Source organism: Bombus pyrosoma, linkage group LG5, assembly GCF_014825855.1.
Source record: "Bombus pyrosoma isolate SC7728 linkage group LG5, ASM1482585v1, whole genome shotgun sequence".
In the NCBI taxonomy this organism is placed as follows: Eukaryota; Metazoa; Arthropoda; class Insecta; order Hymenoptera; family Apidae; genus Bombus; species Bombus pyrosoma.
The window spans coordinates 631692-643844 of NC_057774.1; the positions used below are offsets into that span (position 1 = coordinate 631692).

Here is a 12153-nt window from a genome sequence, read left to right on the forward strand (position 1 = left end):
GACCTCGTAATAAATGTCCGAGAAAAGATAACGAGAGGCTGGTATAAATGTCATCGTATAAATCTGAAACAGCCGATATTCATAGCGCTGTATCAGCGTTGCTAATACGTCAGTTTTGCCAAGACTCGTTTGGTCGATGGCTGATTCGCTGGCGTTCGTTGTTTGCCGAATCAGAATTTCTGTCGCTTCGCGTTATGCATATAATATAGCTATCTGCGACGACAGTGGAGGAAGGTAATTTCTTGCGAAAAATTTTGTCAATTTCCAAGCACATTTCGTCTTTTTATTCCGTTTGCGTTTTTCTATCGTGGAGAGACGCTTTAAGTTTGCGCAAGGTACGAGAAAGTCGTTGTTCAACAAAATTATATTAAAAAAGGAGTTACGTTAATTACAAAATAACGTAGAAACTTTAAAGAATAAATTGCGGTGATAAAAAAGCGCTGCAAGGACAACGAAGAAACAGATAAAGCAGAGGAAAACGAAATCACAGTGTAAGGACATTAAAAAAGAAATTTTAGCAACAATAAAACAGCGCAAGGACAACGGGCAAGTAATTTTAGTAATTATAAAAAGTGGTACAAGGGCGTCAAAAAAACAGATGCAGCAATAAACAAAGTTAGCGCGAGAATACCAAAAGGAGGACTGGCAATGAGGATAAAAGTAAAATTCAAGATACCAGCGATAGAACCAAAAGCTAACGAAATTAAAGAAAACGACGGATAATTTTCAAGATATCTATATATACTACGATAGATAGATAATACTAGAAATCTGCAAATTCCGAGCAGAAGTGGAAATAGAAATTGAACGTGGCGAAATCGAAATTTTAACACCGATATCGACAAAGAAACCCCGGAAGGAGTTAGATCGATGGAAAACTTGTAAAGAACGAAATTGCAATTTCCTTCGTATATTTTCTTCCTTAAAAGACTGCTAGCTACAGTGTCCAGAAACGTTAACCGTATAAGCTAGAAAGCTCTGTATGGTAATTGCTACAAATATAATTCCCCATATTCTCGTGTATATGCAAATACTCTCATATAAGAAACAATAAATCTGCATTGAGCTTCCAAGACGCTACTAGGAGATAAACGCGTATAGCCTTCGATTTAAATACATTATAATATCGTATAATCACAGAAGAATACGATACGATCGTTCGGCGTTCTGGAAAATTCAAATTGACGAATTTCACGAGTGCAAAACTCGATTAAATACAATCTGTTTAGTATATTAAAAAGTAGGGGAAATACAAGGTAGTAAACGTAGGAGTGTAGTAGAACTCACCTGTATGCGGCATATTGATCCAAGGATTTCCGCGATAGTCTGGAACAGAAACGAGAACGGTTCATTAACGAATGTAGATCATTCGCAATCATCGGTCGATTCTTTAGTGCACGCAATTATTTCGAGCGCTGGGTTCGTCCGTTTTATGGCATAACGATGACCATATTTCGTACGTGTGTTCAGAGAAGGCCTCGCATGTGTGCGCCGCAGTTTACGGGAACATAGCCTTTACTGTTAATGAATTTAAATGTATTCAAAGGGCGCGCTTGACGCTTGACACGGCAACCCTTAAATATGCAACCGTACCACGCGGCAAAATATTATCGCCTGCCGGTACCGTGACTCTCATTCCGTGAAAATAACGTAATCGCAAGTGAAATTGAGCCTAAGTCGATTATTCGCGATCGGCGCGCGTATCGACCATTTTGCCACCCGGCGACAAACGCACGTAAAGACAGCTGTAATTTGATCGGGCAGAGCCTCCCGAACAATTCCTGTCGATTTAATTTTAACGTAACGTTTAAGAAACGATTTAAATCGTTTATCGGCGTCTTATTTTAGGGATTGATGCAGACGTACGTTGTAACCAAATCGCGTTCGTTGGAGGTCGAGGAAAGAGGATCTGGTTTGTTCTTTTTTTATTTGTGCCGGAATTATTACAATGCCAGTGCCAAGTTATTGGTTGAGTTAAGACGTTTTGGTGGTAACCAGCGACGAGAGTGAACGATGAATAATCAAAATCGTCAGACAGGTACCTCAAATTACCGTTATATAAAACGAAAAGTTCGTATTGGAAATTTCTATATTAGGAAAATTTAAGATGATTGCACATGGTCGACGATTGTTAGGTAATATAAAGAAACATTCGATCGCTGTATCACATCGATACAAAAGTATCGTCGCGCTAAACGAACGGAATATGTACAATTTTTTATCGTAGAATTGTAACGAGTAGGTTTGCGAAAATATTTTAGGCGCCGTCTTATTAGACACACTCGATCGCAAATCATAAGCCACGTCAACCGGCATTAATTCGTTTCACTGATTCCAATTCTCCGATTGTCCTACAGTAGCAATTTTCCTCGAAATAAGCAACGGCAGAAACGTTATATAGGTATAACTATCGCTAAAAGTTATTTCCTGGTCACAAGATACTTTTTTTCTGTTTCGTCAAGTATTTTGGACGAGCAAATCACCGTTCCGCCCTGTACTTCCTATTTCCGCCAAAGTACTTATTACGGAATCATAAGCGTTTGAAACGTCTAAAACGAAATAAAATACTTTTTAAATGGCATAACGAATAAGACGCGATAATTTTCCTTCTGACTCTTCGTTACCCTTCTGAACGTTAACTAACATTTTCTTGTTCCTACGTAAATCTTTCAACTACCTAGCGTTTCCTTATCCGTATAAAAGTTTCTCTTCTCCTTCGATTGCGAGTAAAGGTGGAGTAATTCTTTCGCGACACGCAAGAACCGCTAAAATCCATAAAAACGATTCTTTTTTTCCTCCGAATAAAGATGCAGCAGCTCTGCCGCGGTACGAGACAAGTTCCGCCAAGATTTACAAAACAATTATCCGATATTTTCTCATCCGTAGTCGAAAGTCTGCCTTTTTTCTTCCACGAAACAACGCGCGATCTTCTTCTCGATACGAAACGAATTCTCGCTAAGTCTTCGAAAGCGTAGGGTTCAACCGAACCTCGCGATTGCGTTCCACGTCTCAAGGTCGCCTAACAGCGCAGATCGATAGTCATGTTAACGCGTAGATACTTGATCCAAAGAAGTACGTAGACAGTTCCTGGATATGGAAAGGAGAGGAAACCGATGGGTGTGTCGGTCGCGACCGCGACGGCTTGAGAACTCTAAAGAGATCGAACGGTAGCGGAAAACTACGTGGAATGCGTGCGTAGCGTGGCGGGTGGCGTGTACTTTGTGATGCAAATTAATGCGCGATTACCAAAGCACCCGCTACCCCCGCCGCCCTTTGCTTTCTCGTCGTTACCCTCGCCTCGTTCGTGTCGAGGTCCCCGCCAGCGGAGCAAATGGCCAACACGGTTGTGTTTGTGAACCGAGTAGAGAGCACGGTTTCAGGTGTATTCTCGGCTATGTGCAACGAGTACCGAGCTCACCCCGGTCATTCGATGGCTACCCACGCATTAAACCTGCTTACACGCTCGCTCCCCTAATCTGATGTAACTATTACACGTTACGCGGCTGCACGGTCGCGCTATCGACGAAATTATTCCTCTTCTTTTTCTTCTTCCTCCGTTTCGTCTTCTTCTTCCTTGTTTCCGTTATAAATTTTGTTACGATTCCTCGTTGCTCGTTCGGAGAAGCTGATCGATTGGTATAGCAATTGTATAGGTATTTGTATAGGTATAGGTATTGGAATAGGTATCACCGAAATCGTCACAGCTGAGAATAATCGGGCAGACCGCGGATACTAACGCAAATTCGAAGAGTTTGTCGTATCTATCAAATATTATCGCCTAGCTGAATTTCAGGCAGTTTTCTTTGCATTTTATTATTTTAAATAGTAACGCGATCATAGATGGTTTTACTCGGATGTCTACTACGAATCTTCTTCCATGTATAGCACTTTCCTTCGAGTTTTGAATTAGTTACGTATATTATCCGATTTATTATCGATAAGATTTGTATCTCCTGAATTTAAAATATATGGAATATCGAGGAGAAAAACGAACGTGAGAATCGTGTCGCGTATCAGCGAAATTTCGAGATCCGCAAGAAATCGGGAATGTCGTATTCGAGTCGGTGTCTCGCAAGAAAACAACCTGAACATTTTTGCCCCGCGTCCGTGCAAAGACCTGGAAAATTGACGGTGCAAAGTTATTACGGCGTCGACGATCGCCATGGAAAAACTCGATTCTACGTATATGGTGTTTGTAAAGTTCGCGGATACCAAATTCCATCACGAAGTGATTTCAAGGTGTCAAGCGTTACTCGTTAAAGCAGTGATTGCACGAAATGCAATAACCCCTTTATTCGTCTGAAGATACGAGCACGATTCAGAAGCAGGATGTACACGACGCGTATTAATTTAATTAGATCAACTTTCATCGCGAAACTGTCATCTAGAGAGGTTTTTGTTTTTCATTTCAAAGCCTGTTTCTTTCGGGACGGGTACTTGCTTTCTCGAATTTTCATATTTCAGCGAAGATACTTTTTACTTTCGCGGTACAGACACCTGCGCGGTTGAAATTTTGCGGAAAATCGATTATTCGTACGAAGTATTTAATTTTATGTCTTTGACGCGCTCTTTTAAGTTTCGTTTGTACTATGCCAAGCCATCGAGTATCCGAATATAAAGTTCGGAGTCTTGTTAGAGAATTCACGTATCTTCGTGTAATCTCAGTAGGAAATCGAAGGCTAAATTCGAAGATCCGTAAACGTATTCCGATTTAATCTTAGTAGCCACGAGTTCAATGGAAACGCGTCTGCTGCAAACTATATGTATCTATATAAGGATCGATTCGTTTCTTTTTAATTCGATAGTTATCGTAAGAATTCGAAAATCTAGGAATTCGGAAGTTAAAGAATCGATATCGACGTTGATACAAGTCTGAACGTTGCCGCAAAATGTTATGCGACCAACGATCGACGATATCCATTTTCTCTCAAAAAGTGAAACGTTTTACTTGAAAAACAAGCTGCCTTGCCGTTATCGTTATCGCTAACCATCTTCGAGGCTTAATATTTACGAGACAAAACGCTTCCTTCGTTCCACATAGGAAGAAAATTACTGGCAATTTTCTTTCGTAGGCGTCAGCGAGGTTGCGTTCGATTCGAAAGGATGATCGGAAATTCCGCGCGGCGAGTTTCTCGTCGAACAGCGGTCGCCACAATAAAATATCTCGGTAATGAGGATTGAACGATTATTATAAATCAAACAGGGCCGGCAACGCGGATCGTTCGCCGCATTTCTCGCGCGCCACGTGTTTTGCCGTTGTTACTCTCTCGTGAACACGTGTCCCGCCTCCCGCTTTATTTCTTTCTTCGATGTTGCTCTTCGCTCGCCCCGCGGTACGTGCAAAAGTGACGTACGAACCGAACGCTCTCGGACTCCGACACGCTGAATTTTTCTGCCGGTTCGCAAGGGGGCCGCCGTGAATTTCTTTTGGCCACGCTATGATACCGATGTTTCAATTACGCGGCTTGGCCGAAACTCGCGCCTAAAGGCTTGATGGATGCTTCGGATAAAAAGAGGATGACCAGGAGCGTGTAAAAATTTGTGGAAACGCCGAAACTCGAAGGGCTGGTGTACCGTGGAATTTTAAGGCTTAACAAGGCCTGTTCGATTTTGAATTTAAGGTAATATAAATTAATTTACAGATTTTGGGTATGCGGATTATCGCGCGAACACTTTATAGCGCGTATCAGAGCAGGATCGTTTAATTCGTAAATAGATTTTAAGGATTTTAAGGAATTCACGGACTACTTCTTGGGAAACAAATATTTCATTTCGATAAGGAGATTTCGATACTTGAACGTTGCTTGAACTCGCTCAAAGTTCTGCCGTTACTGCAAAAGAAATTTGTAGATGCTTCTTAATAAGTTAATAATAATCTATCTAAATTGATTCAACGCCGTTACTATCTTTATGTTGATTCAAGGTCTTTGATCGGCAGCACGTAAGTGAGACCTCGTAAATGGAATTTTCCTTAGCAAGCAACGTATTTAACGTTCTATGTAGCTTTCTACAACGTCTCCTTTGCGGTTCTAAGATTTTCGTTCCTTCGTAATCTTTCAATTAATCTCAAATTGAATTAACCGCGAGTAAAAGCGTACCGCACGAACGGTAAAACATTGGACAAAATTAAGCGTACAGGAATCGATTATAATGACTCGAAAACCGAGGAACAACACGTAACTACGGTGACATCGATGCCTGCATAAGACAGTATTGAGCTCCAAACACGATTGACGCGGTCTTCTCTCTCGCTGCTCCACTTTTCAAAAAGTATAGTATGCATATTTTTCACTTAGCTATCGTACGCTTGGAAACATTTATCTTGAATCAACGTAATCCTTTTCTTTCCATTATTGTTTAATATATTCTCGACAAAAGTTAAAAGAATCTTGTCAAACTTCAACTCGTTATTGTTACGAGCATAAATATATCTCATCATTCCGTCGATAAATAGGAAAAGAACTTTGCGAAGAATCCTTCGCTGCGTTGTTTCGCATCGAGTCACCGAGATAAAAACGAATCCCTCTAACTCTTGCGATAACGATCCAGCAAAGAAGAAAGCCTGAAGAAATTTCTTCAAAGGGATTGCCAAGCGACAAACTACGTAACCGTCTAACATAATATCCGTCTGAAACGAGTACTCGAACCTCTGTATCTTTTCTTCCGATGGAATCATCGACACGGGAAACGTTTGAAAAAGGAAAATACAGTACGGACCAAAATGTAACGTAACAATAACGAGGTTGTAAGTTAATTCGAAGCAGCGATCGATGTTTTAGAGTCGGCGTAGTATTCCATTCGCGATTAATCAATTGTTATTAACCGATTAGTTCGATAACTCGAGGAACGAGAAAGAGAGGGGAATAATGTATAGATGTAACATTTCTTGAAACAGTCTATGCCGAAGTTTTATCAGCAAATCTACAACTTTACGGTTTAGTTAAATGCGGTTTGTTTCCCATATGGCTGCCATAGCAATTGCGCGATGTAATAAATATTTCGTTAGAATGGAATCGAAATGTACAGAACGAGAAGCGCTAGAGTAAAGGACTAGATTTGGCGAAAGTCGATATTGTTACTTATTTGAACAAATTTTATTTATAAATAAAATTCTTTTTTCAGATCGGCCTCGAGGAAAAGCGAACTGGAACGTTCGCAAAACGTGGGAACGAAACGACAGGTATTGACGTTAAAAACACGATGGAAACCCGAAGAGCCGCAAATATGTCATCCAATCATCGTGAAAGTTAGAAATCTATTTCCCATGTTACGTCTTCTGTTCCAGGTTATCCAGCCGTGGAAAAGGTTCGATTTGAGAACCGCAGGCGGTAAATCGCCGGTAAGGTCACGCTTTTACGTGTAAGCCCTAAGCGAAATCTAGTTTTTGTTTATTCATTAGGTTACCCCGCTTTAAGTGGTACGTGGAGAAGGCTTGCCCCGACACAGCCAACGTTACACCGCGTTCAGGGTGGGAGGAGGGTGACAGGGGGACGGGGGTGGACCGCCGTATCTCCGATATGCCACCAGCCATAAAAATCTGAATATATTAGGCCTACATGCACACGACATCTCGCTTGGATCGTGAACACGTTACCCACGATAATCTATGCTCGTTTCTAGCACACTTTAACACGTTTCTGCGTACCTACTGGTCGTGGCTACCGTGGCCACTCTACCTGCTAGCTTCTTCCTTTGGCCACCTTTTTCCAACTTTCCTTCTTTCCCATCCTCTCTATTTACGTTGCGGTTCCGTGTAAAAAACTTGTGTCGCGACTTCCTTTCAAAGATGGATGGTCTGGTTTCGATGCAAAATTCGAAAGCTTTAATTCGCTTCCTAACGAAAGTGAGAAGTTCGAAAGCACGAGCGAACGTAATTTTTTATTTTCGTACGGTAGGGTAGCGTTTGACAATTCGTTCCTACAATTTAACGATTTACATCTCGTTGTTAGATCATCCACAAGACATTGAATCAAATTTACTTTTTATTCTTTTCTTTTTATACCTACTGCTTGAATTTAATAGATTTTAAAATTAGTACTGTAATTTGTATTGTAGGTATCACGTGATAAAAATACCGTCAATCGCATCTGTCGTGCAAAATATGAAGTATAAGTTAAAGTTAAGTGCCTTACGGTTAAATAACTTGGGTCGAGTCTGACCTAAGGTTCCGCGACTTTTTATAACCGAACGATATAAATCGGGGCTGATACGTACTTAATTATTCGCATATTCCGGTAGTTGGATAACCCGAATTTGAACGCTCGCTAACTCCCTGTACCGTTCAACCATGAAAGAACGCACGAACTTTAGTATTCTACTTAAAAATGTCAGTGACATATCATAAACTGTAAAAATCTCTATCAATTTGCGACAAATTGGTTGTTAAATAAATATCGCCTTTTCACGTAATTGACCGGCATTATCCTTTAAATTTGCTATTTATAAAGGTATTTGTACGATGTATAACGATGTTTGGCATGCCACAACATTGCATCGAATATTAAACGCAAAAAGAATATCTTCGGGGCCACGTCGCTCAAGGTTAGCTGGAAAACCGACATAAAATTGTCGCTTATCGTTGAGCACAAGCACGAATTTAGCGGAATCTCGATTTTTTTTTCTCCCTCGAAATATATCGAAGGCGAGCACCAAGAAGCCTGGTGAGCTTTCGAGAGCGCGGCGAAACAACGAGCAAAAAGGGCGGACAGGGGACTGGAGGGAGGTAATTAGAATAATTCGGGCCGCTGTGGTTCACGCCACACGGACGAATTTGCATTTTAAATGAAGCAATGGCGTGTCAGAGGCCCCCGGTTGCGCCGGCCAAGCAGAGCGGCAGAACTTTGTGTTTTATAAGGAACTTTAATATTTATCGCGTATATCCAAACCGAATAAATCTCTATATGTATATGTATACACGTAGGACCAGGTACACGTATACAAGGACCCGCGTGTCGAATACTTACGTGTAAGTTTATACACGTATACACTGCTGTCTATAAATATACAAATGTTACAGTATTTACGTTGGACTGATTGGAAAAGTTTGACAAATTCCTCTTTGTCTAGTATGTTACATTATCGGAATATTATCGTTAATTCGGAATTAGCGTTATAAATATCAACGATTATATCCTTTCGTTCCATATATGTAGTCTCGTGCAGAATTTCAAATTGATTTTTGTAAAATTCTCGTGTTGCATGGAACGTGTAGCGATTTTAAACTGTCGTCCGATAGCGTAAGAGTGGCAAACTTTTATCGAAATAATGGATTTATAATGGAAAATAAAATTGTGTATAAAACGAAAATGCTGGAAAATATTCGATTTGCGTTAACTACGCTGTACAACGCGTATAATATGTCCGTAAAAAATATCTACAAGTATTTGAATACTTTTGCGAGCCACGGTACATCTAGTATTTATCTCGCGTATAAACTTATGTATATATATATATATATATACACACGCACACAAATACGTTAAGGGCTTCCTTGTTTGGACGTAGTCACGGGCAGTTCATGCTCGCGTTTTCTTTCTTTCCTCTTTCGCCGATCGAAAGAACCGGCACACGAGTCGTTCCTCTCCGCCACGGCGGGGCCCCTAACGGTGGATCGTTATCGCGTAATTAGCGCCGCTGATTTTCGTGTTATGTCATTGACACGCATACGGCCGCACGATGATACCCTTCATTTCGGGTTATCGAGACCCGCCAGTGGAAAGAGGAGATTCCTCGTTCCCCGAATCGCAGGAATCAGAGGGACGTGTTTCGACTACGGTCGCACGTGTTCCTTTTCCTTTTTACTTTATTTGCGACTTAATCGCAACTGAAATTGAACGGGAAAAGAGATCTTTGCATTTCCCTTGGGTGTGAAATTCTACTTGTTTTTGAAAGTTCCTTTGGAATTTGATCGATTACATTTATCAAATTTGGTAAAACGGCAGTTAGACAATTTGGAAATTCGAGCATAATCAGCGAACAGGGAAGGGTCGATTTTTACAGTTACGTTTCGTTGTTTATTTCCGCGCTAGTTATTACAGATATTCGAATCGAGGTTCGTGCGAAACGTATAGAAGGCAAATCTGATCTATTCTACGAGATTAAATCGTTCGGTTTGGATCAAAATTGTGAACGTAGGCGAAATTCTTTTTTGATCGCGGAGCAACGTATTTTCTTTTTTTTTTTAACTTTAAAATGAATCAGCACGATTCCAATGAACGATTAATAGTCGCAAAAGTGGATTTTAAGATATTACATAGGAAAAGAGTTACTCGGTAAATTATTGAGGTTATCTAAATGAATGGATCTACTCGAATAATTTCATACTCGTTAAAATATTCCACAACTAAAGACTCTAATAAATTACGTAAATCAACATGAAGTAAACGTAACCTTTATCAAATAAACGACACGATATTCCATTTACATTCTACGATTATTCGAAAGCAATTCTCCCCGACTATCTCCAATATCTTCGTTATATTGTAAATCAAATCGTTAAGAAATAAGCGACGTTTTAGAGAGTTAAGTTCTTACTTTGTGGCTAGAGCTTGATATAAAATATCCGTTGCCATCTTCGATCTAAACTTTTGTTAAAAATACAACGAAAATCGATGTACGTACCTGTTGATTTTTCCCTGAATAAGAACCGCCTCTTCTCGTCCGGAAGAACCAGAGTTGCCACCAATAGTCGATCGTATTCGCGTCAAAAGTTCTTGCGAAAGTTCTCTTTCAATCTTTCATCTCCGTTTTGATTCACGGCGAAACCACGATTCTCGGCATAATTTAGACACCGATCTTCCGTGACACTTATCGTCGCAGGAAGCGATTCCGCTTTCACGAGTGTTCGAATGCGTCAAGAGAAACCAGACTCTATAATGATACACCTACGACGTATGACAGGTCACGACGAGTTTCTCTCCGCTTCGATCCTGTGTTTGCACGCGTCGTCAAAGCTCGACGCGTCGATTGTCTCGTTAATGACTCGCGATCAACGCGATCTATCCGTAGGACGTAGGTTAAATGTCATCTTCGAACAGAGACGCTATCGAGTCGTTTGCTTCGTCGTCGTTGCCGCGATCGACGCTCATCGTTTCTCGACGCTTCGATCCTTCGCCGAACGAAATACTCAGTTAGGCTGCTCGAGAAATTATTCGACTTTCGTCGGTGCTCGGAACTTCTTCTTTCAATTTCTTCAATTTCTAATACATAGAATTTTTGTACGTTTAATCTGGATTTCGCGAGGCCCGGCGAAGCATCAGCGATATTACGGTTAACGACGATCAAGGGTAACACGGAGACAGTTTGCTCGTGCTTTAACAACGATACACCAATTAGCACGATGTTCTAACTCGAAAGCGTTGGCGCGCGCCACTCTCCGAAACTCCAACGATCCGATCCTCTCGTTTCTCTCTCAACACTCGATAACAAATCTTCTTGCTTCTCCGGTGCATGCGCTTCTTTCCATCCGCTTCGATCTTCCAACTGCCATTCTTCCTTCTATATTTACAGTATAATTGGAGCAAATATAATCTCGCAAAGAGAAGTTCGATCTTGTCGCCAACTATTTATACGCAGCGATTGGTCCGATAAAGAGAAATCAACGAGAATATCACCAAACGATAGGTCGTTTCGGTAACGCGAGCCGATAAAACTCTTGGCAGTTGTCTATCGATAAGAAGCTCGTCTCGATGGTACTACACGATCGATCGGTTTGACGAGTGAAAGCTCGGTTGGCACGGTGCCGGCCGCAGTGGTACCCGCTTCTCCGGCTGTCTTCCTGGACCTCCTCCAGGCGTTGGGCACCTCGTGCGCGCGTGCAGCTACTCCTGGTAGCCGTCGGAGTGGCAGGTCCGCGCGACGAGGGCAAACGCGCGCTGGACGACTGCGGTTGGCCGGCGAGCGTGCGGCGAGAAGGACGGCCGGAAGGAGGGAGCAGGAGGTGTACAGAGCGTAGGAAAGAAGCGAGACGAAGGCGGGACGAAGAAGGAAGTACACGTGGGAAGAGGGAGGGGATGTGAGAAAGAGGGGAATAGGAGGAACCTTCGGCGAGCCGAGTATCGAAACGAGATAGAAGGAGGACCAAGAGCGAAACGAGAAAGGGTACAAGGGTACGGCAGCAGGGTTAGAAAGACCGAGGAAAGACGAAGATGGAAC

General features: G+C 41.6%; 1 protein-coding gene across 2 annotated transcripts in view; it reads right to left on the reverse strand.

Moving 5' to 3' along the window:
- Window positions 1–11924, reverse strand: part of LOC122567441 (paired box pox-neuro protein) — a 33926-nt gene extending 22002 nt beyond the window's left edge. The window contains exons 1-3 of one of the 2 annotated variants that reach the window (XM_043725951.1): window positions 11268–11924; window positions 10621–11026; window positions 1288–1326 (exon numbers count right to left, since the gene is read on the reverse strand). In XM_043725951.1, coding sequence (XP_043581886.1) covers window positions 1288–1300 — 13 coding nt within the window. In that variant the 5' untranslated portion in view covers window positions 1301–1326; window positions 10621–11026; window positions 11268–11924. Of the gene's footprint in view, window positions 1–1287; window positions 1327–10620 lie in introns of both variants that reach the window. The other variant, XM_043725950.1, reaches the window with a different exon arrangement.
- Between the last annotated feature and the right edge of the window lie 229 nt (window positions 11925–12153).